General features: G+C 48.6%; 1 protein-coding gene across 2 annotated transcripts in view; it reads right to left on the reverse strand.

Moving 5' to 3' along the window:
* Nucleotides 1-3,016: 3,016 nt before the first annotated feature.
* The window catches only part of ZMIZ1 (zinc finger, MIZ-type containing 1), a 121,186-nt gene continuing 97,860 nt past the window's right edge, over nucleotides 3,017-26,342 (reverse strand). For both annotated transcript variants that reach the window (XM_015424521.1, XM_015424520.1), the window contains exons 16-18: nucleotides 17,069-17,232; nucleotides 12,410-12,658; nucleotides 3,017-5,189 (exon numbers count right to left, since the gene is read on the reverse strand). In XM_015424521.1, coding sequence (XP_015280007.1) covers nucleotides 5,082-5,189; nucleotides 12,410-12,658; nucleotides 17,069-17,232 — 521 coding nt within the window. In that variant the 3' untranslated portion in view covers nucleotides 3,017-5,081. The remainder of the gene's footprint in view (nucleotides 5,190-12,409; nucleotides 12,659-17,068; nucleotides 17,233-26,342) is intronic.

The raw sequence follows: 26,342 nt of genomic DNA on the forward strand, positions 1-26,342 counted from the left end.
AGAGTACTTTCAGTGTTACAAGGAAGTATATAAATGTCTAGCAATAGTCAATCTGATTTATTTTTTTAAATACAAAATAACCACATGAACACCTAATATACAGGTTTCATTTGAATACATATTTATTAGATAAATATTAGGTTGTCACATCATCTAACTACATACAGTTTTGCAAGACTAAAAATCACAATTATTTTTTTTCTGACCAGTTTTAAAGTATGAAATGATTGCATTGTACTGTACATACAATGTACAAACAAGAACAATGGCCATTTTTGCATGGTAACTTCAGATTGTACTTTTTTTTAAAATTCTCCTCTGATCACAATATCAAAAAATTGTACAAAGTATGAATTTGGTTACAATCTTTTTTTTATTTAATCCCCTTATTTTCTTCATTATTTTTTGTAGCACCCTAAAAATACACAGGTGATAAGACTAGTACACATTAAGCTAATTATTACATGAAGGTAAAACAAAAACAAACAAAAAATGCAAGGGAAAAAATTGTTTCCACAAAGGATTTCCAGAGTATATTACAAGAAGTGAAACAAACGTGGAGACTTCACAAACGCTAACAAACAGGATTCATTTCCCACATAAGATGGATCTTCAAGCTTCATTTTTTTGTCTCTGCAAAATAAAAACAAATGCACATTCCAAGGAAAATGAATGCATTTCTGTTAACATGTCTCTATTTGCCATTTACATATGTACAGATGTCCCTGGAGCCTCCACTGCAGACATTAATGTGTTTTCATTATCCCATAATAATAATAATAATAGTAATATTATGTCTTGGCAGTAGAATTATAAATCTCTGAGGGTTCTTTTCCAGGTGGGCATCTATAGGGAAACAATAAAAAAGGCCAAACCAAAACGCCTCCAAAACAAAGGAATAACGACAACAATAAAATGCTTTGGGAATAGAATTCTGTCACTCAAACACAATAGAACTCCATATTGTCCCATAGGGTTTCACTTCATTCTAAGGGATTGGCAGTGAGCAGATTACAAATGAACGGTGTCAGATTCTCTGAAACAGATCTTGGGGTTTAATGACCTGATGGTGAGTAACTGCTGATGGGAATAGCGCATTCTGGGCTAATTTCTTATGGTTCTCCCTTAGATAAATATACCCTTTGATACAACATGGAGGAAATGCACAGCCGGACCCTGGCAACTGCTCTTATGTGACGTTAACCCAGCTAAGATAGCCCTTATATCTGGTCAGCATCATGCCCCCTTGCTACAGATCTAATTCTTTTACACATACAGTCTACAGTTTTTAAAATGGGCATTGAACTTGGTTACTGTGTGTGTGTGGGGAAACTTTCAACGATGGGATGTTATGGAGAGCGAGGCAGTATGGTGTAGTGGTTGGAGTCTCTGGCTGGGGTTGTGGTAGATCAGGGCTCAATGACCCTTTCTGCCGCAGAGCTCAACCGGTTGTCATGTTGATGGAAGAACCATGCATACCGCTGCAAGCCAAACAGCCAGTTTGGTGTAGTGGATAAGTGCGTGGACTCTAATCTGGGAGAGCCGGGTTTGATTCCCCCACTCCTCCACTTGCACCTGGCTGGATGACCTTGGGCAAGCCATAACTCTGGCACAGCTGTTCTTGAAAAAGAGCTGTTTCTGTCAGAGCTCTCTCAGCCCCACCTTCCTCCCAGGGTGTCTGTTGTGGGGAGGGGAAGGGAAAGGAGATTGTAAACTGCTCTGAGACCCCGAGTGAAGGGCGGGGTATAAATCCAATCTCTTCTTCCTCTAACAATGGTGGTAGCAGAAAGTACTGTCAAGGGACAGGCGGCTTGTGGCGACCCCGTAAGGTTTTCAAGGCAAGAGATGTTCAAAGGTGGTCTGCCATTGCCTGCCTCTGTGTCCAGACTCTAGACTTGCTTGGGGGTCTCCCATCCAAGTACTAACCAAGGCCGACCCTGCTTAGCTTCTGAGATCTGATGAGATCCAGCTACCCTGGGCTTAGACCAAGCATACTAAATGGGGGTATCTCTTTTTCTTCCTCCTCTTGCACATGGCGCATTCACATTGCCACCAGCAGAACACCCAACCTCAACACGCCCGTTTCGAAATGGTTTTGTTTCAGTTCAAATTAAAAGGAAAAAAATCGTCACGAGCCTAGATGCTTGCCCGATAGCAGAGGAGCAGCTTTATGAAATGGGTGCTAAAATCTGAACAGGCAAGATACGGTATATGGCTTAAAATAGGCCTGGACAAATTGCCAGACGCATGTTAACTTGCCTGATTTTGGAGAGGCAGGCTGTGAAAACGGTTGGCTTTTGAGACCCTGATGGCTGTGATCAGGTTAGCTGGTTGCCACTCGGCTTAAAGCCAATGGCTACTGACCTGTAGTTGCCCACACAAACGGATCCAATGCTTATATGACAGAAGCAGCAGGAGGAAGCTGCTACAGGGCCCCCCAGAATGCACTTGAAATAAGAGGAAGCTCTAGACTTCAGTGTCCCCTGGAAAACCCACCACCACTGTGACACCCCATCGTTCCTTGGGTGTTCAGTAACCAAGATCCTTTGTAATGTGTACAAGACACAAAAATCATACACTGGACTAAAAGTTACCTTTTTGTTGTCTGACTAAAGAAAAGAATCTCAGAAGAAAAGAATCTCAAGGTGATATCCTTGATTGTGACAATTTCTTTTCCGGGCAGTTCAGGACATTGGCCAGATCCATTAAACTGGATTAAGAAATGGGGGGGGGGGTGTAATTTGTCAAAAGGAAAAAAAGAAACGACTCCATCAATCCAAGAACCCTTAAAAAAACAAACAAACAGAAGAGGACCTACACTCCCCCCACAAAGACTATGCATTTTAAAACACAAGTAGAACCAGATCAGGAAAATGTTGAATATTATTATCAAAGACGATACTAAAATATTCACAAAAGGTATTTACAATAGCAGTTTCTTAAAATAATTGATTTTTGCATAATGAACAGCGCTTCTTGTGAAACAAACAAAAACAAAACCTCAATAAAAGGGGGAACGGGGAGAAAAGTAAGTGTCAAAACATCTCTACATAAAATGTTTTACAAATTCAGCACTCCCTACTGGAAAATAGAGGAACTAAAACTGCCATTTCTTGTAATATCTACAGCAAAGTGCTGTGAACTAGTATATATATATAACAAGATGCATATACAGCTGTGGCGGTAGATGCTAGAAACAAAATACGCAAAGAATTTACAAGCATGACTTTGGTGACGAGAGCGAGTCGGGAATGGAATGCACGGGTCACGCCATTCACGGGGGGGGCAAGGTGGGCGGAGCTTACACACAGAAACCGACAAGCATGAGTTCCATCAGGCACGAAATGGAAAGCCGACTGCTGGAAACCAAACATGGGATATAGTTGATCTGATTTCTGGACGGGAAAGGAATCCATCAAGGACTTTTCTTTTTTTTCTTTTTTTATTCACAGAGAAAACAAGATTTGCACACGGTGGGCAGAAGATGAAATGTCGGCCCGCCAGGGCGGAGTTGGCACACATGCACCGTCTTGACATACAGATACTATACATCATTTATACGAGAGAATGACCAAGAGCGCAGAAACGGGCCTGGGAGAAACAGGAAACTCATGCAGCGGGGGGGGGGAGACCACATGAGAAGCACAAAGACCACGGAAGCACTGTGGCGGGAGAGGCTGTGTTACTGTGGTACCAAAGGGACTTACACTTCCGGTCCCCATTGTCCTTGGAAAAATAATATATATAAAACAGTCCTGGCAGCTAAAAAATACAACAAACCTGGGGGGGAAAAACACCCCGAAAAGGCCGAATTCCATGTCACAATCTGAGAAACAGAAAGAAAACAACTCTGGGGAGGTGTAGGGCAGCTAGAGTTGAGTTCAGTAGCACCTTAGGGACCAACAACGAGACGCGTGGGGTAGAAGGTGTCAAGAGTCAAGGTCCCCTTCGTCAGATACCAGGCGCTTCCTCCCACTGCAAATGCCTCTTTCAAGCCAACCTGGGAGCAGTTATTTCGCCATCTGGCTGAGCTCCTTTCATACTTTCCTAGCTTCCCCCCTCCCCCCCGGCTAAGACTGCCTTAGTGCACAGATTAAGAAAAGCTCTCAGTGACATCCAACGTTTCATAGTTTCATATGGGAATCTGAGTCAAACCCCTCCCTCCCATGTAACATGATGGCAAACAGGTTGGTTCTTTGAAACCAAACCCCGTAAGAAAGAAAAAGGGGAAAGAGACATACAGAAGAAGAAGAAAAAAAACCCCAAGTCTCCAGGTCTCTGTGTTGGAGCAAAGAGGCTACCTGGCCTGCAAGATTTTAAAAAAATTGCTACAGATTAGAAAGAACCACCGTTGCCGCAGCCCAGGGATTCGCGGGACTTTTCCATCACACAGAAATGACCATCTGAGGAATACACGCCTCCCCTTTGATGTGTTTTGTGTTTTTATCTTAGTTGTGACATCTTTATAAAGGGTTTTTTTGTGCTTTTTTGGTATGTGTTTTGTGGTTTGAGTTTGTTTGGCTGGTCTGAAGGCATCACCCAATAAATCCTGTCCTTATTCCGTCTGACCCAAATGTACAGACAGGGGGAGGGAGAGCGAACACATTGGAACGGACACCACACCGTAAAGGAAAAAGAAACCCAACGAAACGCATGGAAGAACACAGTTGGAAGGGAATTCTGAAACCGGTTGCTTAGAATAGTTCTGTTGCCGTTTCTTCTCTTGGTGAGACTGACTTCTACCGGGAGACTTCATGCTACGCCGTCTCCCAAAGCTCATTCTCTTATCTCTCTCGAGACCTAACCAGTGAGGTTTTCCGTAGCTGCGCAAACAGTCCGTGATGTGGAGTGGCCGCGTTTGGAGGCCCTCCGCCTTCTCATCCTCTTTCTTTCTACCCCACAATTTGTGAAGCTTGCCACGAGCAAGAGAGTTCTGAGATGAAGAACACGTGTGTCCGTCGTCTCCTCCAGCTGCGAGTGGGGGTGGGTGGGGGGAGAAAGGGTGTTGTGGGAATCCTCACTGTGAAGCTACAGACGTGTCAAACGAGTGACAGGTGTCGGGGGACAGGACACAGAAGGCTTCAGTTGTTCTCAAAGAGAGAGAGAAGGTCATCGTTGCTATTGCTCGGTAAGTCAGGGGGATCCAGGTACGAAAGCAGCTCGTCCGGGTTCGTAAGTTCTGGAAGCAGCTGTGGAATAAAGACAGAGGGAATCTGAAAATAGTAAAAACGTACCGGCAAAAACACTGGTCATATAGGCAGAACTAATTCAGAGTCCAGTCAGGCACCTTTAAGACCAACAAAGGTCCATTCAAGGGATGACCTTTCGTGGGCAAAGCACACTTTTCCAAATACATTGGAATGGAAGGTAAGAGCTCAAACTTATAGACAGCAAATGAACATGTGGCATGATGAAAACGTTTTATTTTTTTGTGTGCATAATTTTATTAGTTTTTAACAAACATATAAACAAACACACATACATGAGAGTGGTAGTAACCAGGGCTCTTTTTGTAGAAAAAGCCCAGCAGAAACTCATTAGCATAATAGGCCACACCCAAAAGCAGGAACTCATTAGCATATTGGGCCACACCCCCGACAGCACAGCTCATTAGCACATTAGGCCACACCCCCATGTTACCAGAAGTGTGCTCATCCAGCCACACCCACCTTTTGCTAGTTATTCTGTTTACCTTGTTTGTTGTCAAAACCCAGGGCCTTTTTTTGTAGCAGGGACTCCTTTGCATGTTAGGCCACACACCCCTAATGTAGCCAATCCTAATGAGTTCCTGCTGTTGGGTGTGGCCTATTATGCTAATGAGTTCCTGCTGGGCGTGGCCAACTTGGAAGCCAGCCGGAACTCCGTTCCTGTGCGTTCCTGCCCAAAAATAGCCCTGGTGGTAACAACATCATATCTCTTAGACCACCTCTTGCATATAGATTAATTTTCTCACCCTATGGACCAAGTCTATGTTTTACATTAGCAACTTGAACAATCCTAGCTCTCTCTCTCTCTCGAACTATAAACTTACACAATCATTTTAAGAGATGCAAAGCTAAATAGCAAGCTAAGGTTAGAAGGTCAACAGTTGCTTTGATTTAATTATGGGGGGGAAGGACACTTGAGCAATAAATATGTCAAAATAGGGGATAAATGTGTAAAGGGATCTTCTCTAAGGGTGGGAAGTAAACTGAGACGCTCCGTTCATCTCCTCTCAGGCATGGAGGTCACTTAACAGCATTTTTCTTCTTCTTTGAGGTGGGTGCAGTGTTGTGTCAGCCAAACGTCCCAACATCCCTTGCATTACATTCAGTATTCTAATATACTATTCTGAAAAAGAAATGCACTAAAATGCAGAGGATGTACAATCCTTCTTGTTGAGTATACATGTTAATTGGCCGTTCAGCCTCTGTCTATAAGTTTGAACTCTACCTTCCATTCCAGTGTATTTAAAGACGTGTGCCTTGCCCACGGAAGCCCATCCCTTGAACAAAGCTTTTGTTAGTCTTAAAGGTGCTCCCACTGGACTCTAAATTTGTTCTACCGCTTCAGGCCGACTCGGCCGACCATTTAAAAAGCCCCAGAGAGAGCGAAGCCCAGCCCTGTGGCTCTGGTCAGCCATTGCGGGGGTTATTTTGCTCAACTTGCTCTTGATCAGGGCTGTTTTTGGGACAGGAACACACAGGGACGGAGTTCCAGCTAGCTTCAGAGTTGGCCACGCCCAGCAGGAACTCATTAGCATAATAGACCACACCCCTGACAGCACAGCACATTAGCATATTAGACCACATCCATATGCCTTCCCTTGGCTTACCCGGGCAAGCCAGCCTTTGGACAGGCCGGGGAAGGCACGGGAGGCATTTAAATGCCTCCCGTGCCTTCCCCGGCCTGTCCAAAGGCTGGCTTGCCCGGGTAAGCCAAGGGAAGGCATATGGATGTGGTCTAATATGCTAATGTGCTGTGCTGTCAGGGGTGTGGTCTATTATGCTAATGAGTTCCTGCTGGGCTTTTTCTGCAAAAAGAGCCCTGCTCTTGATGATCACTGACACTCCAGGGTCGGGGCCCACTGGGAACTCTCTTGGTGAGGGGAAGGGTCAGTCGCCAATGCTCCCTCTAAGCTGTGGAGTCTTGTGAGCAAAAATTCTGTTCTGTGAGCCACTGGCAGTAAAGTTGTGAGCGAGCGATTTGGCTGCTGCATAAATTAGTTTGTTCTGGAGCCATCCCTTCCTGAGCTGAGATAAAAATGTGTGAGCCGGAGGCTAAAGAAACTGTGAGCTAGCTCACACTAACTCAGCTTAGAGGGAACAGTGGTCCGTCCATCCCTAAAAGAAGTCCTAGGAGTTAGAACTGGAGGCTGGGACGCAAGGTTTGGGTAGAGGGATATTTTTGTTGTTGTTCAGTCGCACAGTCGAGTCCGACTCTTCGCTACCCCATGGACCAGATCCCACCAGGCCTTCCTGTCTTCCGCCATCCTCTGAAGTTTGTTCAATTTCATGTTAATTGCATCTATGACACTGTCTAACCATCTCATCCTTTGCCATCCCCGTCTTCTTTGACCTTCAATCTTTTCCATCCACAGGGTCCACCCTCTAAAGCAGCCATTTTCTCCAGGGGAACTGATGTCTGTCAGCTGGAAATTAGTTGTCATTCCAGATGTCCAGGTCCCACCTGGAGGGTGGCAACCTGACTACAAGTAGAGGAAAGGTCTGCATTGTGCTCCCTGTTATGCTAATTTATTATGACCAAGGAACTTTGTATGTGGCGGAGCTGCATGAAATGGTAGTAACTTCTGCTGATCTCGAACCTACCTGACCGGTATGGTCATCTTTGGAAGCCCTGCTCTGGGCACTCCCACCAACGGAGGCTAGGTGGGCAGCAACCTAAGAAAGGGCCTTCTCAGTCGTGGCACCAAGATCATAGAATTTCCTCCCCAGCGACTTTTCTGTTTTGGTCTGGCGTTCCCTCAGTGACTCTCATTGCTCACATTATGGAGATTTTTAGGGATGGGTGTGTGTGTGAAGTCTCCCATGACTTTGCTTCTTCCCACCCCGCCGCAGGTAATGATGGCAGGAATGGCTTACTCGCAAGCAGGGGTCGTTTCATAGAAAAAGAGCTAGGGAACTCATTAGCATAACTCATTAGCATATGCCACACCCCCTGACATCACCGGAAGTGTGTCATAAGGCCACACACCCTACTCCCAACGTTCCCGGCCGCCGCTGGCCTTGCAGCTCCACTGTCGAGCCCCATGAGGGGCCCGGCGGTGGACCTGCAAGGCCGCCGGGAGTGCAAGGAAGCCCTGCGAAGGCCCTCCCTGGCCCCAGGCAGGCAGGGGTGGGGAGAGGCAGGGAGGAAGCAACTTACTCTCCCTCTTCTCCTGCCTCCTCCTGGCTGAATGAGGTCCGGAAGCGGGGCGGCCGGAAGCAGGGGGCGGGGCTTCGTCATGTGCTCCGCCCCCCGTACCTCACCCCGGGAAACTGCGATCCCCCACGATCCCCCCTGAAATGACCTCTGCTCGCAAGGAGACCAAATGCATGCATTTTTGTCACTGGGGCTTTCCCGCATTCTCATTTCCCTCGCTTGTGTGTTCCCGTTGCTTTGCCTTACATCTGGCGCAAAAACCTACAGTTTAAACCCGGACATGAACTGGTGTAATATCACATCGGCCACTAGAGGGAGCCAAAGCACATGCCGAACAGGAAGGAAACCCCAAAGCACCAGGAACACACAAGCGAGGGAAATGAGAATGCGGGGAAGCTCCTGGGGGTCACATTACGACATTCGCCCAGAACAGAGACTCACGGTATTCTTAAAGATTTTTTGCCCTGCCACTGCTCCGAGGGGTGGTGGGCAACAGGGCTATTGTGAGCCTAGGTTACCCTGTAAAGGCCACTTGGTGAGGCCGGGGGGCAGGCCAGCGTGCTCTTGCCCCTTCTCTCTCCCTGCACAGTGACTGAACCTAGGCTTGCCAAGTCCCCCCGGTTTCCCCGCCCCAGAGGCCCATTCCCCACTGCCGGATCGGGCCTCGGGGGGAACTCTACCCCGACATGCACGTCACCCGGAAGTGATGCGACCACACCGGGCACGCTGGGGGCGGGACCCTGGCCATCCGAGGGAAAACTCTATGGTTTTCCCTCGGATGGTTGTGGCCCCACCCCCAGCGTGTCCACGTCATTTCCGGGTGACGTGGATGCGGTGCGCATTCCAGCCGCAAGCCGGGAGTTTCCCGCTGCGGCTCAGTTCTCACTTGGCGACCTTAACTGAACCATGCACACAGGATGTCTGTACGGGGCTACTGACAAAGAGGGAATGAACAGCAAGCAGGGAATGGATCGGGGCTCATGGACAGCAAGGAGTAGCATGTGACCCTCCTACTCAGGCACGAGCCAGTCTTCATGGCTTAGCTCGGAAGTCGAAAATGGTGACTTTTCTATTAACAATGTTCTTACAAATCGCACCGGCTGGGATGCTGCCAAAAAACCCCAGCTGATAGATGGCCTTGCAGCAGCAGAGAGCAACTTTCTCACCTCTGCAACAAAAGAAGCTGCTCCCAGAAAGACTGCTCTTGGGGATGAGATACCCCCGGAACAGCGTGAAGGGGGATCAGGAGGGGAGGAACTGATGGAAACAACCGCCCCCTTACGGCAGCTGAAATCCTCTCTCTGGGCTCCCTCTCACCCACTGTACTTTGAATGATGACACTTGCGAAATAATGGGTGTGAGTGCGTGCTTATTCACATGTGTGCACGTGCGTATACACACATATTAATAAATCATCCCTCATTGTCCTTGTCTGTTCCCATCCCTCTTCAGTCTCCCTTGCGCTCATGGAATGGGTCATACTCAGGGCTATTTTGGGGCAGGAACGGAGTTCTGGCTGGCTTCAGAGCTGGCCACGCCCACTACAGCCAAAACCTCTGCGTGATTGGCTACAGAGGGAAGGCCTGGAGAGTGACACCCCCCCAGCGACTCTGAGGTGAGCGGGCCGGGGGGGCACTGGAAGGATCGGGGAGGCGTTTAAATGCCTCTCCCGGCCTGTCCAAGGGCCAGCTTGCCTGGGCTCCCCTGCGCTGTCAGGGGCGTGGTCTATTATGCTAATGAGTTCCTGCTGAGCTTTTTCTACCAAAAAAGCCCTGGTCATACTGACTGTATCACCCCAGTCTTGTTCTACCTGCACGGGTTTCCAGGTTGCTTCCAGGCCCCATTCGAGGTGCGGGCGGTGACCTGTCAAGGCCCGTGTGGCCTGGGACCAACGTCCCTGAAGGACCTTTTCAGTCCCGTCAGCCTCAGAGGACCTGCTTTGGCTGTCTTCACCATCCGAGGCCAGGCAGGTGGCTTTGGAACTGTCTCCACCAATGCTCCCTCTAAGCTGTGGAGTCTTGTGAGCAAAAATTCTACTTTGTGAGCTACTGGCATTAAAGTTGTGAGCGAGCGATTTGGCTACTGCATATATTACTTTGCTCTGGAGCCATCCTTCCCGAGCGAAGGCAAAAATGTGTGAGCTGGAGGCTGAAAAACTGTGAGCTAGCTCACACTAACTCAGCTTAGAGGGAACAGTGGTCTCCAGGAAGATTTGTTAGTCTCACTTTATCAGTGTCTTCCACCAGCGGGTAAAGACATTTTTGTTGGATTGGCATGCCTTCAGTAACCGTTACTGGCCCTCCACCCTGATTCTTGTATTGTTCATTTCTGTTTGTAATTAATTATTTTATAATGTTAAATGTCGTTTTGAACTGTTCAAACGTTTTAACTTTTTTAAGGTGCATCCCCTTGGGGTAGGGTTGCCAAGTCCATCTTCCACCCCTAGCGGGGGACTTTGGGGGCGTTCCTGGAGGGGGCAGGGCGGGGCATCCCCGCTGTGATGACGTCACGTTAAGGACGTCCCCCCCCGCCTGTGTGCCAGATCTCCAGAAACGGCAGTTCCCTGCACTTAAAGGAGCCGGTGTTTCCCTTTTAAATGCAGGAGCTGGCGTTTCCCCTTTAAGAGCAGCCACGTTTCCCTTTTAAGAGCACGAAGCTGGCATTTCCCTGCAAGCTTGCGGAGATCGGGCTTGGGAGGAAACACGGGTTCCACACACTTAAAGGGAGAGAGAGGGGTGGCTGTGGGTGTTGGGGGCGGGGCTTCCCCCGCCGGCCAGATGGGTAGAACCCCCCCCCAAACGGGGGACCCCTGGCAAACCCGGGGTTTTGGCAACCCTACCTTGGGGACCCCGATCGGCAGGGCTTCCCTATCCATTAGGCACCGTAAACACAGTGCCGAGGGCCCACAATACTTTTAGGGCCCCATGAAAATGTTTTAATTCCTTTTAAAATTAGAAGAGAGAGGGGAAAAAAGAACTTTTAGGGTCACAGAAACTGTTTTATTTTTTGTCTCACATCAGAAAAAATATATAAAATTTTAGGGCCCATGAAGATCCAGGGCATTTTGCCTAAAACAGGGGCAAATGAAACGTTGAAGTCTTTAAAGTTATGTCACAAATGATTTTTAATATTGATTTTGTGATGGTGGGAGGGGCCCACGAAGGCAAAAATGTCTAGGGCCTACAGAAGTCATAAGGCTGATCAGGTGGAAAGACAACGTGGAAATAAATAATCAAATATTTCTTCTCTTTCCCCCACTTCCTCTGTCTCCCCCGGTGCTCCCAAACTAGAATGGAGATTCTTTCCCTTAAAAAACAAACAAACAAACAAAACATGTTCCTTTGTAAAGCGCCAGGCAAAAAACTCGGGATTGCTCTACCGACAGGGCTATTTTTGGGCAGGAACACACAGGAACGGAGTTCCGGCTGGCTCCCAAGTTGGCCAGCAGGAACTCATTAGCATAACAGGCCACACCCAGCAGCAGAAACTCATTAGGATTGGCTACGTTAGGGGTGTGTGGCCTAACATGCAAAGGAGTTCCTGCTGTAAAAAAAGTCCTGGGTTTTGACCACAAACAAGGTAAACAGAATAAGAAGGGAAAGGTGGGTGTGGCTGGATGAGCACACTTCTGGTAACATGGGGCTGCGGCCTAATGTGCCAATGAGCTGTGCTGTCAGGGGTGTGGCATAATATGCTAATGAGCTCCTGCTGTTGGGTGTGACCTATTATGCTAATGAGTTCCTGCTGGGCTTTTTCTACAAAAAGAGCCCTACTGATATTGATAAGTAACGACTGAGTGAAAAATGCTCAAAGCGCCCCCCCTCTCCGGCCTGGAACCCCCTCCCATGTCCTCCCTTAAGACACCCTCGATCCAACATAGTGCTCCTTCCGACAGAGAGTCTTTCCTGGGTGAGGCAGAGTTCTTTCTTGTCGGCTCCAGTGATTTCGATGCCAGCCATGCCCCGAATCACGAGGGAGCTGCCGGAGAAGACCCCTCTCCCACCTCTTTCAGAAAGGGCATACGACGGACCGAATGACCCCAACTTACATCCAGCGAAGGCTCCGGCATGTCGGACGCGCCCTGCCCACCGGCCTGGCCCTCTAAGGCGGAGGAGGGGTTAAAGGCCAGGTCATTGTGGGGATGGTTGCTAGAAGCGGCCGGTGGCGGCTGCCGGCTCTGCTGGGTAGGCGGACCGCTGTGATGTAATGGCTGCCCTGACTGGCTGCTGGGATGAGGTACGTGCAAACCTTGCTGCATGGAACTATGGGACTGGTCGGTGCTGCCAGGATGAGGGATCTGCGGAGGAGGAAAAGAAGCAGGAAAGGAAGAATGAGGAAAAGAGCCGGCGTGTGGCGGCGGGAGGCAATACAAATCAAAACGCTTTGCTGTGAACGACTCAACAAGCCATCGTGAAGTGAAACTGCAAAAAGCGCCCACATGGATGGTCATCGGCCACCAGAGATAAAAGTATGCAGGGGAGCCGGTTTGCGGGCTTTTCGATCAATGGAGTTCGTCAACCAGGCAACAGACACACTTTTAAAACCCCTCGGGAGAGGGGGGGGAGAGGTCCCGTTGAGCCGAATTTGCCACAAGCGTTTCCGTCACTTGCACCACCACCCTGCGGTGTCCCTTCGGTGCCGTGTGAAAACAAACAAACGGCGCAGGAGTATCCCGAGGTTAAACTGGCAAATGAAATAGGAATATGTGAACATTTTTTAAAAAACCAACGATTGTCCTCCTCAGCGGGTTAAGCAACTGAGGAGCCAGGCAACAAACCCCTCCGGGCGCCATATTTGCCCGGGGGCAGCTGTTTGCTGATCATACTCAGCACAATAGAACTACTGCAAATAGTGCAAATCATGCAAATTCTAATTAGAATTTGCATGATTTGCACTATTTGCAGTAGTTCTATTGTGCTGAGTATGATCAGCAAACAGCTGCCCCCGGGCAAATATGGCGCCCGGAGGGGTTTGTTGCCTGGCTCCTCAGTTGCTTTGCACTATTTGCAGTGGTTCTATTGTGTTGGTTTATGTCATACTGCAACCCCCTTTATTTGTTGTGCTGATCATACTCATACGGATCCCAGCCGTCTGCAAAGCAGAAAAATCTTAACAAATAACATTTTATTGCAAAGGTGGCGTAACAGCGTTATAGCCCGCGTACTACAGACAGACGGTCTATGCAAAATCCTGATGAACCTTTCCGACCTTCTGAGGGCTTCCCCACCTCTTCCTCCGGCTTCTGATTGTCCAGTCTCTCTCTCTCGCACTCTGAACAAGCTCTGCTAGAGAAGAGACCTTGAAGAGGAAACAATCGCCACTACTACATGTGACATTTTCAGTGGGTAGCCACGTTGGTCTGCAATCGAACAACTACTTTCAAATCCAGTAGCTTCTTAGAGACCAATAGGGTTGCCGAGTCCCCCCGGGGTGTGGGGAAACCCCCGCCTGAGAGGGGGACCCCACCCCCAAAGCGCATGATGTACCCGGCGTGAACACGTCACCCAGAGGCGACGTAATCGCGTTGGGCATGTTGCAGGGGGATGCTCCATCATCCTAGGGAAAACTCCATGGTTTCCCCTCGAATGATTGTGGCCCCACCCCCAACGTGCCCGACATGATTACGTCACTTCCGGGTGACGTGATCACGGTGCACACGCTTTGCACGGACACCAGGAAACTCCAGGGGACGTCTGGGAGTCCCCCTGCTATTCCAAAGGTACGACTTGGCAACCCTAGAGACCAACAATATTTTCAGACTGTGAGCTTACAAGACTCAAAGCTCCCTTCACCAGTGGCTTTGACTCTCAAAAGCCTATCCCCCTGAACATCTTGTTGGTTTCTCAGTTGCTACTGGACTCGGACTCAGCCGTGATACTTGTTAACGGTATAGGGGATTGAACGGCAAAGTGGAAATAAGAACATAAGAGAAGCCAATGTTGGATCAGGCCACTGGCCCATCTAGTCCAACACTCTGTATCACACAGTGGCCAGAAATACCAGGTGCCCTCAGGAGGTCCACCAGTGGGGCCAGGACATTAGAAGCCCTCCCACTGTTGACCCCCCCCCAAGCACCAAGATGACAGATGACAAATACATCTCCTTTGCTTAGGAGGTGGTAATCTCTCAACAAATGGGGTTTCCCCAATTTTACCAATCAAGGAGAAACTCAGTGTCAAACAAACGTCAAGTGTGTGTCTTGGCTTCTGACTGTTGTTGCACTGCGTTTTCTGCACGCAAATCGGAAATGGACAGCAGCGGCACTTCAGTACCGGGACGTGATGAACCTTTCTGCGGTTTATGTTTTCCTACAAGGCCTGAGCACGCAAGCGAGGCCTCAGCCCACAGCTTGAGACACATTGTGAAGAGACCCAACTTGTGTACCACCGACAAAGCAGGCCACAGATGAACCCTTACACATCAACCAGCCAGAGCCAATGAAGAAACCCAGCCATAATGGTAGGCCAAACCAGGCCACATGATAGGGAATTCACTGCCACGGGAAGCATGGACGGCTTCAAGGGGGAATTGGATCAACATACGGAGCAGAGGTCCATCAGTGGCCACTGTGTGACACAGAGTGTTGGACTGGATGGGCCATTGGCCTGATCCAACATGGGGTTCTCTTATGTTCTTATACGGAGCAATGGTCCATCAGCGGCTATTAGCCACAAGGTATAGATAGGAACTCTCGGTCTGGGGCAAGGGATGTGCTGTCTTCTTGGTGCTTGGGGGGGGCAACAGTGGGAGGGCTCCTAGTGTCCTGGCACCACTGGTGAACCACCTGAAGGCACCACCTTCTGAGGGCACCTGGTATTTCTGGCCACTGTGTGACACAGAGTGTTGGACTGGATGGGCCATTGGCCTGATCCAACATGGGCTTCTCTTATGTTCTTATATGGAGCAGAGGTCCATCAGCGGCTATTACCCACAAGGTATAGATAGGAACTCTCGGTCTGGGGCAAGGGATGCGCTGTCTTCTTGGTGCTTGGGGGGGGCAACAGTGGGAGGGCTCCTAGTGTCCTGGCCCCACTGCTGGACCTCCTGATGGCACCTGGTATTTCTGGCCACTGTGTGACACAGAGTGTTGGACTGGATGGGCCATTGGCCTGATCCAACATGGGCTTCTCTTATGTTCTTATATGGAGCAGAGGTCCATCAGCAGCTATACCACAAGGTATAGATAGGAACTCTCGGTCTGGGCCAAGTGATGCTCTGTCTTCTTGGTGCTTGGGGGGTCAACAGTGGGAGGGCTTCTAGTGTCCTGGCCCCACTGCTGGACCTCCTGAGGGCACCTGGTATTTTTGGCCACTGTGTGACAGAGTGTTGGACTGGATGGGCCATTGGCTTGATCCAACATTGGCTTCTCTTGTGTTCTTCATATTAGACTTGCTGTCTGATGCGGACACATCGTATATACCGAATGGAGCTGTCTGAAGCTGAATCAAACCATCAAGGTTGGCATTCTCTACTCAGACTGGTGGACGCTCTCCAGGATCTCAAGGAAAGGACTTTCACATCCCCTTTAGCTGGAGATGCCAGGGATGGAACTTTGCAGATGCTACTGCCTACGTGCCATGATAGATATGCACAGGGACCGCGGTCTGAATGAGAGCTTAAAGACAAAAGAGCAGAACCATGTAGATGGGTTTGTGTGCCATTACTGTACCATTTGTATACATGCTATACCAGAACGCTTGTCAGGTCATCTTCAATTGTCCGAGCAATCTGGTCTTAATGATAACACTCACCACTCTGTGAACGTATTTTGGACAATCTTCTTGTTATATGTTCAAGTGCTGCATTGTTTTAAATGGTGTGTGAAGGAACAGTGTTTTGTTATTTTGTAACCAATGCAAGTTAATGTTTGTAAGATAGGAGAATTGATACCTATTGACCAATGTTTTTGTCAATTTTTATTCTATTTTGCTAATAGTAATGGCATGCAAACCACTTTTCATGGTTCTGCCCGGCCTTCGCGTGACTATTCTCCACCTTGCACTGGTCTGATAACTTGGCAGAAGCAGGAGCAATCCTATCCAAATGCAGGGTGTTAAAAACCATTTCTTCCTAAATCCATTGTTGGTGATGTTATAAACTAGTTTGTAATCGAGTAATATTCTCACCTACAATGGTGCTGCAATACCGCCAGTCAGAAAATGAAAGATACGTCGTTTGGGGGGGGGGGGATGAAGACAAGACTGAGATGCAGTTTAACTTACGGGGTCTTGCATGGGGTGACTGAGGGGCTTTTCGAGGGCTGCCATGCTACTGGGCATGTCGGGAGGGTGCGACAGCTGAGGGCCGTGCATGAAGTCGTTCATAGAAGTTCCACCGGGATTCCCGTGCGGAAAACTGTAAGACAGGAGAATTGATACCTGTTGACCAATGTTTTTGTCAATTTTATTCTATTTTGCTAATAGTAATGGCATGCAAACCACTTTTCGCGGTTCTGCCCAGCCTCCGCGTGACTATTCTTCACCTTGCACTGGTCTGATAACTTGGCAGAAGCAGGAGCAATCCTATCCAAATGCAGGGTGTTAAAAACCATTTCTTCCTAAATCCATTGTTGGTGATGTTATAAACTAGTTTGTAATCGAGTAATATTCTCACCTACAATGGTGCTGCAATACCGCCAGTCAGAAAGTGAAAGATACGTCGTTTGGGGGGGGAAATGAAGACAAAACCGAGATGCAGTCCAACTTACGGGGTCTTGCATGGGGTGACTTAGGGGCTTTTCGAGGGCTGCCATGCTACTGGGCATGTCGGGAGGGTGCGACAGCTGAGGGCCGTGCATGAAGTCGTTCATAGACGTTCCACCGGGATTCCCGTGCGGAAAATCGAAATTGCTGTGACCTTGGTAACTGTTGCCTAGATGGGCGGAGAAAAACAAAAGGGTTATTCAGGAAGTGTGCTAAGAGAGAACACTCTCTCACGCTGCGCAAAATGTGTAGAGAGACCGGACATTCTTAGTGTAGAAGTTAACTGCAAGGCCGCTTGCTCGTAGCATTTATATGTATCCCAACACACCTTTTGCGGACACGATCCTGAAACACATATTAATGGGGAAGCAGCTGTGGCGTGCAGCTCCAGCGTGGCCATTGAGCTCCCCGTTTCCACCAAAACCTAATTACCTTCACTCAGTCATCTGGAAAACTGAACATTAATGATCTGCTCACTGCATCCCGTTGGCAGCATCGGACTCTTCCTTTCAGAACACTTTTTGACTTAACTACATTGCTTATTATTCGTGTGGGACTGGTCAGCTCACAAAAGTATCCAGCCAAGACCTGGAAAGATACTGAGAGGCCTCCTTGCTGGGTTGCCACGGCAGGCAGGGCTTTTTTTTGTAGAAAAAGCCAAGCAAGAACTCATTAGCATAGTAGGCCACACCCTGCCAGCACAGCACATTAGCCTATTAGGCCACACCCCCATGTTACCAGAAGTGTGGTCATCCAGCCACACCCACCTTTTGCATGTTGTTCTGTTTACCTTGTTTGTGGTCAAAACCCAGGACCTTTTTTTGTAGCAGGAACTCCTTTGCATGTTAGGCCACACACCCCTAATGTAGCCAATCCTAATGAGTTCCTGCTGTTGGGTGTGGCCTATTATGCTAATGGGTTCCTGCTGGGTGTGGCCAACTCGGGAGCCAGCCAGAACTCCGTTCCTGTGTGTTCCTGCCCAAAAATAGCCCTGACAGCAGGAGCTTTGGGGGGGGGCATGGGGAGAGTGGCATCGATGCATCACACAGCGGCGCCTTCCCCCACATTTTGCCCCCGCCACTCCACTGTGACACATCAGTTTGGTGTAGTGGTTAAATGTGCGGACTCTAATCTGGGAGAACCGGGTTTAATTCCCCCACTCCTCCACTTGCACATGCTGGTGTGACCTTGGGCAAACCGCACTTCTGTCAGAGCTGTTCTTGAAAAAGAGCAGTTTCTGTCAAGAGTTCTCTCAGTCCCACCCGCCTCACAGGGTGTCTGTTGTGGGGAGGGGAAGGTAAAGGAGTTTGTAAGGCGCTCTGAGACTCCTTTGGGTATCGATGGAAGGGGTGTAAATCCAATCTCTTCTTTTCCATCTCAAGGATAATACTTTCAGAGGGCAGCCATGTTTGCCTGCGGAAGAACAGCCAGATTCAAGGCCAGTGGTGCCTCAGAGACGGACGAGAATTTCGGGGTCGCTTTTGTAGTCCGGAACCCTTGTCGGTCTCTACGGAGCTACTGGTCTCGAAATCTGGCTGCTCAAGTACAATGCAAGTCTTTATCAGAGGCAATTATAAAAAACCATTTTGAATGAATCGTAACATTTAAAAAACTTAATCCCGTATCCAAAATAGGTTACCTTCTGAAAACCAGAAACCCAGCAATGTGAACCGACATGGTTTCTATTCCCGATGGAGACGAGGGGTGTGTCTCAGTTCACAGGAGAGAAGAAGAGCGGGTGGAACCAAGATGGCTTCCCTACTGGCCCTCAGTTCAAAATAAGTTACATGAATTAGGTCGGCTTTGGGGCACGCTTTGACACTCCTGAGGAAACCTCTTTGTCACCCAGGGGTCATTTCCTGCTGGAGTGCACGGGAGCAAAGCTCCGGCAGTAAAGAGCCCAGGGGGCGGGCACATGCAACAAGCCCCACCCCCTGCTCCCAGTGGCCCTCAGTCAGAGCCAGAAGCACAGATCTGCATGTTACCCCCCCCCTCCAATAGCTAGTGATCCAAAACAGTCCAGTGGAGCCTGAGTGGTGGGTGTTGCCTTCTGACACACTTCCGGTGATGTCAGGGGGTGTGGCATATGCAAATAAGTTACGCTAATGAGTTGTGCTAATGAGCTCCTGCACCTCTTTTTCTACGAAATGACCCGTCACCCATTCAACTACCAAACACACACATTTTTCTAACAGCTTGTTTGCAATACATCATTCCCAAGGAACATTCCCATGGCATCTTTGTTTGTAAGGCTTGCTATCCTTACTGTATATCTGAGAGCATATTGCTGTGGGCCAGGCGTTCCTTAATATTCTTTATTGTTTTGTAAGGAAGCAACTAGTATTTTCTCCTCCCAAACAGCTATATCCTTCAGGACATGCCAAGTCTGATTAATACTTCTCTTTAACACTCTACTTAGAGGGTCAGGCTACCCATCACCCTGTCTGCTGTAGTTTTTCTGCTGACCTTAAGTAAATTTATTTCTGGCTGACTCCACAAATCCCTGCTGGATATGCTCCCGTCAATTAAACCGTCTGGCGCTCTAAATGCTTTCCAGCTTGAAGACAGAGGTATTGGCGCTGTAAAGAACTGGCCGCATGGTAAACAGTTAAGTGATGTACTGCAGATCAATGTTCCCTCTAAGCTGTGGAGTCTTGGAAGCAAAAATTCAACTTTGTGAGCTACTGGGATTAAAGTTGTGAGCGAGCCATTTGGCTGCTGCATAAATTGGTTTGGTCTGGAGCCCCATCCTCCCTGAGCTAAGACAGAAATCTGTGAGCTGGAGGCTACAAAACTGTGAGCTGGCTCACACTAGCTCAGCTTAGAGGGAACACTGCTGCAGATGTGACCTTGCACACTCTCTTTTCTTGGTATTGTGTGTGTGTGCGTGTGTGTACATGGATGCCTGGAAGCCATGGTTGACTTCTGGAGACCCCTAGTGGGGCTTGGACGGTCAGAAAAGTGGCTTGATACAGCTTGCCTCTGTCTCCCGGCCCTGGTAATTCCTTGGAGGTCTCCCATCGAAGTACTTGCCAGGGTTGGCCCTGCTTCGCTTCTGAGATCTGACAAGATCGGGCTTGCCTGGGCTATCCAGGTCGGGGTGACCTGGCGCACTCTCAATGCATGTTACTAGCCCTTGCAAGATGTCCAGTCCCTGTGTTCACTCACCAGGAAGGAGGAGGAGGAGAAAGAAGAAGAGGAGATTGGATCTGTACCCCGCCCTTCACTCGGCGTCTCAGAGCGGCTTACAAGCTCCTTTCCCTTCCCCTCCCCACAACAGACACCCTGCGAGGTGGGTGGGGCTGAGAGAGCTCTCACAGTCCTGAAATGATCTCGTTGTAAAGAACGGCAAGGAATCTCCGGACTGGGAAGTGTATTCCTCAGAATAAGAGGGTGGGAGATTCGTTGAGCCAATTCTGACAGTGGGGCACTTGGAGAAGATGCCTTGTATAGTTCCCCTTCAAAAATGAGAGCTGGAGAAGGAACCGTTTATCTATCTATCTAGTACTGCTCTCTTGTGGCTGCCGTCTTAAGCAGAAATTGGAACCAAAACATATTTTAAAAGACCAAACTTGGTATTATTTCTCTTCTATTTGATTATGGCACCTATGAATTTTGCCACTGAGAGGGTGACACGATCGTTTGCATCCGAAAGTAGCCACGACACCTGGGCTCGCACACTGAGCAATTCTGTATCTTTAAGTAAGGTAAAGGTAAAGGTTCCCTTGCTCGAAAGCCAGTCGAATCCGACTCTAAGGTTGCAGTGCTCATCTCCGTTTCAAAACCGAAGAGCCAGCGCTGTCCGAAGACGTTTTCCGTGGTCATGTGGCCGGCATGACTAAACACCAAGGCGCACGGAACGCTGTTCCCTTCCCACCGAAGTGGTACCTATTAATCTACTTGCAATTTCTTGCTTTCGAACTGCTAGGTTGGCAGGAGCTGGAACGAGAGACGGGAGCTCACTCCGTCATGCGGCACACTCGGGTCTGGAACTGCTGAACTACCGACCTTCCACAGCCTGCAGTTCAGCGTCTTGACCACTTGAGCCACCGCAGCTCCAAGTATCTTTAAGTAAAGGGATGACTAAATTAGCCCCCAACTCGTTGAAAATAGGGCACTCCATAATCATTTGTTTGATCATTTCAATTGTATCACATAAATATCTGCATGTTTTATTAGAGAATGATAGTCTATTACATCTGCCCTCCAAAACCGCCTAGGGAAGAATGTTCAGATAAGGAATGGTCATGGGATCTGCCCCCCCCCCACCAAGACACCAACCCTTCTCGTAGCAGTAGCTGTTCCCAGGAACTCATGAGCATAATAGGCCACACCCAACAGCAGGAAGTCATTAGCATATTAGGCCACACCCATGACAGCACAGCTCATCAGCATATTGGGCCACACCTCCATGCCTTCCCTCGGCTTGCCTGGGTGCCCGAGCAAGCCAGTTGTTGGACAGGCCGGGGAAGGCACAGGGAGGCATTTAAATGCCTCCTTGATCCTTCCAGGCCCCCCTGTGGCCCACCCACCTCAGAGTTGCTGGGGGGGTTCGCTCTCCAGGCCTTCCCTCTGTAGCCAATCACACAGAGGTTTTGCCTGTAGTGGGGGTGGCCAACTCTGAAGCCAGCCGGAACGCCGTTCCTGTGCGTTCCTGCCCAAGAATAGCCCTGGCTGTTCCTCCTCCTCACCTACTGAAGGTCAGCCATCTTCCCAGCTCCTCTGCCTTCAAACAGGCAGTACTGGGTGAAGAAGCCAATGGCTATGATCAGCCATATTCCACCCAGTTCCTAAGGCTGAATTTCACTCCTGGCAGAAGTCATTTCCTGCAGGAGCGCACAGGAGCAGAGCTCCGGCAGTAAAGAACCCAGGGGGCGGGCACATGCAACAAGCCCCACCCCCTGCTCCCAGCAGCCCTCAGTCAGAGCAAGAAGCAGCCAGGTAAGTTGCAGAGCTCCCCCCGGCCCCCTGGTCCAAAACGGTCCAGTGGCACCTTTAAGACCAAGTTATATTCAGGTAAAAGCTCTCCCTCCTCTGTGAGGACAGATCTGCGCGTCCCCCCCCCCAATAGCTAGCAATCCAAAACAGTCCAGTGGAGCCTGAGCAGTGGGTGTTGCCTTCTGACACACTTCCGGTGATGTCAGGGGTGTGTGGCCTATGCAAATAAGTTATGCTAATGAGTTATGCTAATGAGCTCCTGCACCTCTTTTTCTACAAAATGACCCCTGGCTCCTGGGAACCTTTTGGCTGGGTCATGCTGACCTAAGAAGCTGAACACCCCTTCACACCTGCCCCCCCCCCCGCTTCCTTTCTTCCTCGCCGGAGATATCCAGGGCTGGAGCAGCAGGAGAACAGAGTTCTTAACCTGGAGGCTGAAGCTCTGGCATGGATGTGCGTAAGACAAGGGAGGTGTTAACACTGCATCGTTTGCAGAACGGAATTTCATTAAAAAAAAACCTCTTAAGAGAAGGGTCTGAACATCTGTCTACATCTACTTCCTGTAAGGATTTAAGCACAGCTTTTATTAAGGAACAATTAATTCACAACTTGTTTTTTCTTTCCGTAAGAGGCGGCACATCTATTCTAATTTTATTAGATGATATATTTCACCCTCTTCTCCTTAGGTCGTGTGTCATGGAGCAGGGTGATAAACGATGCATCAGAAAGATGCAGAGGAATGACTCAGTAAGTACCTTGCCTGCTAAGGGAGTGGGGATAAATATTTAAGCTCTATTATGCAATCTCATTCTACGTGAAGTTTGCCTCATCGTACATTCACGGGGTTGCAACCTTAAGAAGGTGACAAACAGGCCCTGATTTGGATAGCCCAGGCAAGCCCGATCTCCTCAGATCCTGGAAGCTAAGCAGGGCCGACCCTGGCACTTGCTCCTATTACTAGCCCTCCCCAAGCCAACTGGCCCCAATCTTGTTGCAAAAAGTGGGCAGTCTTTCCCCCTTTATTGCCATTGAGGAATTTCAGACAGACGATATAATCCGGAAGAGGAACGGTCCCCAAACAGTTTCTGGTCTGTCATTTCAGAGAGAACCGTTTTAGAACCGGTTCCCTACCGGAATATATTTGTAATTTCACATACAAACGCTTCTGTCCCGTTTAGGAAATGGGGCTGAAGCATTTTACCTGTCAACCACTTCCAAGTAGTCTTCAGTTTCCTTTCCCGGTTCCGATGCGCTTTTTCCCGCCATTTTTCGCCCGCGCGGGCGATCTACGCCTTTTTTTTTAAAAAAAAATGTCTGCTTTATAGCGTTATAGCGCTATAACGGAACAGCAGTATATCAACGCCATTGGAATGCCTGGAGTGTTTTGTTATAGTGCTATAGCGCTATAAAGCAAACGTTCAAAAAAAAAAAAGCCGGACATCGCCGGTGCAGGCGAAAAACGGTGGGGAAAAAGCGGTGCAGTCTGAAATGGCAAACCGCTTCAGATCCAGCTCTTTACCAGAAGGGGAAAGCCATGTGTGAAATGGCAGCCCTATACCGGTTTACTCCATGATGGATCAAAAACAGCTTCAAAATGGGTTAAAAAGGGTAATGTGAAATTCCTCAACATCTCTTGTGGCTTAGATGAGGCAAACTAGGAACAGAAGCAAAACTGCCAAGCTATTTCAGAGAAGAATATGTTGTCGAAGGCTTTCACTAGTTGTAGATTTTCCAGGCTGTCTGGCCGTGGTCTTGGCATTGTAGGACCTGACGTTTCGCCAGCAGTTGTGACTGGCATCCTAAGAGGTATAACACAGAAAGATGGAGTACCCTCTGTGTCACTGTGAGAAGAAAAATGGTAGGCAGGTGATTAGATCTACTCAGGAAGGTGGGGTAGGACACAGTATCTTATTCCAAGGTACTGAAATGCTGGGCAACACATCCAGTTACCATGTCAGATTATACGGGGAAGTCATTAAAATTCATAAACACAATTTCAACAGGAAAGAAGAGAGTTTAAAAATAAATAGGGCATGGTTTCCTGTCCTGAAAAACACAAGATGTTTCCTGTCCTGAAAAAGTCTAATGAAAAAAACACACACAAAAAAACCACACCACATCTTACAACAGCACTACAGATAAGATGAGAATTTCAACAGCCAATTCGTATGCAAAAGAACCTCCTCAGGAAAGCTCCTCCATTAGCATGTCACAGCCTGGGAAACTCCTTCAAAACAATGTCACAGCCCTACCCCACCTTCCTGAGTAGATATAAATCACCTGCCTACCATTTTTCTTCTCACATTGACACAGAGAGTACTCCATCTTTCTGTGTTATATCTCTGAGGATGCCAGTCATCAGGTACTACAATGCCAAGACCATGGCCATACAGCCCAGAAAATGTACAACGACTATTTCACGGAAGCCTCTGAAGGCGATTATGCTGAGCTTTGATGTAATAGAACAGCTTTGGCACTTTGTCCGGAGGGGAATCCAGTTTTGTCCGCTGACGAGCTGCAAGCTTTAGAGTGTTCAAGCCAAGTCTGATGGGACCTGAAACACCCGCCCCGTTTACTTTCCAGCACAAGCTCGTTTGGAGAAGCAGTTTAATCCCCCAGGAGAACAGAAGTCACTAGATGCTTAATGCAGAAAGCTGACATTTTGATATGCTGTGTCAGTTTTACCAGGGCTCGCAAATTCTTAGTTTACTAATCTACGAACTCCACTCTCCAAAACTTCCACAAAGTTTGCAAGCAACAGGTAGCCGCTGGGCTTCGCCAGCTGCACTCGAGCCACAACGACACACCCCACCCACGCAGCGCCTGCAACGCCTCTCCCTTCCCTCCCCAACAAATTTATTTATTTATTTATTTATTTTATTACATTTATACCCCGCCCTCCCCGCGAACGGACTCAGGGCAGCTCACATAAGGCACCAAGTATACAAAATTACATAATACAGAATACAAAATTAAAACAGATTAAAATCAATTCTACGGATGCACATATAAACTCCTAACATCTTGCGTAGCAGGGGGGGAAGGCTGGGGTGGTGAAAGGTGTTACCCAACCCCTCCAGTGGTCTCTCTCTATAAAGGCGCGGTGGTGTAAGTGGCCGTGGCGGCTCCTACTCATAAGCCTGGCGAAAGAGCTCCGTCTTGCAGGCCCTGCGGAACTGCACAAGGTCCCGCAGGGCCCTGATTTCCTCCGGGAGCTCATTTCACCAGGTAGGAGCTGCCACTGAAAAAGACCTAGCCCTTGTTGCGACAAGCTTGGCCTCCTTAGGGCCCGGGGTCACCAGCCGGCGTTGTGACCCCGACCGAAGTGCTCTTTGGGGAATATATGGGGAAAGGCAGTCCCTCAGATAAGTCGGATCCATTCCAGCATGAAAAGAACTCCCCATGGAAACCAGGAAGTTTTAGAGCGTGCAAGAGTGAAGATTTGCTTCCTCTGGCAATGGGAAGCGAGGGAGACAGGGACAAGGTGAGGCAGGGAGAGAACCTGTGATCCTGACACAGGAGAAGGTCGATGGGGCCCCAAGACATCGGCAGATTATAGTTTTGTCTGATCTTGGCTTTCCAAGGCAGCCTGTCTGGAATCTGTAGGTTGAGATTGTTTCATTGGATCCTTCCCCTCTTTCCTTAATGGACTGACAAGTTAGTCACTTTTTTTTCTCTGATCAGTAGAGCTGCCAAGTCGCGGCGGGGGATTGTATGTCTTCACAGAATCTGTGCCGTGGGGACGGCGAGACGCGTTGTACCTGTTGCCAGGATGTGACACTATGTGTCGCTCTGGCAACGGGGCTGTTTGGAGCATTATTTGGAGCCCTAGCATTATTGTATTGTTGTATTATTTGAGCCAACTTCAGAGGACGGCGGAAGACCAGAAGGCCTGGCGTGATCTGGTCCATGGGGTCGCGAAGAGTCGGACTCGACTGTGCGACTGAACAACCACAAAATTATTTGTAGCCTGCATAGTACCTCTTATACCACGTCTTGTTAAACTTCAGAGTTAAACAGGTTAGAAATGGGTGTTGTCTGTTTACTTGTTAGAGTAATCAATATGTATCTTTGTAATAAACCTGAAACATTTTTGGGTGATATACCACTTGACTTAATTATTGACAAGCATAAGTGTGACAGCTCCGCACAGACACAGAACGGCCTGCTCTCCGTCGTGCTAAACTGCCCCCTTAACAAAAAAATTTGCTCCCTAACAAAAAAATTCTGGCTACAGGCCTGAGGTTTGTAAGAGATCTCAATGTTCTGTTTGGTGTTAGAGAGGCACTGGGCTCTTCCTCATTCTCAGTTTCATTGTTTGTCCCTATTTTGGTGTAGTGT

The sequence above is a fragment of the Gekko japonicus genome, unplaced genomic scaffold, assembly GCF_001447785.1.
Source record: "Gekko japonicus isolate JY-2015 unplaced genomic scaffold, Gekko_japonicus_V1.1 scaffold142, whole genome shotgun sequence".
Taxonomy (NCBI): domain Eukaryota; kingdom Metazoa; phylum Chordata; class Lepidosauria; order Squamata; family Gekkonidae; genus Gekko; species Gekko japonicus.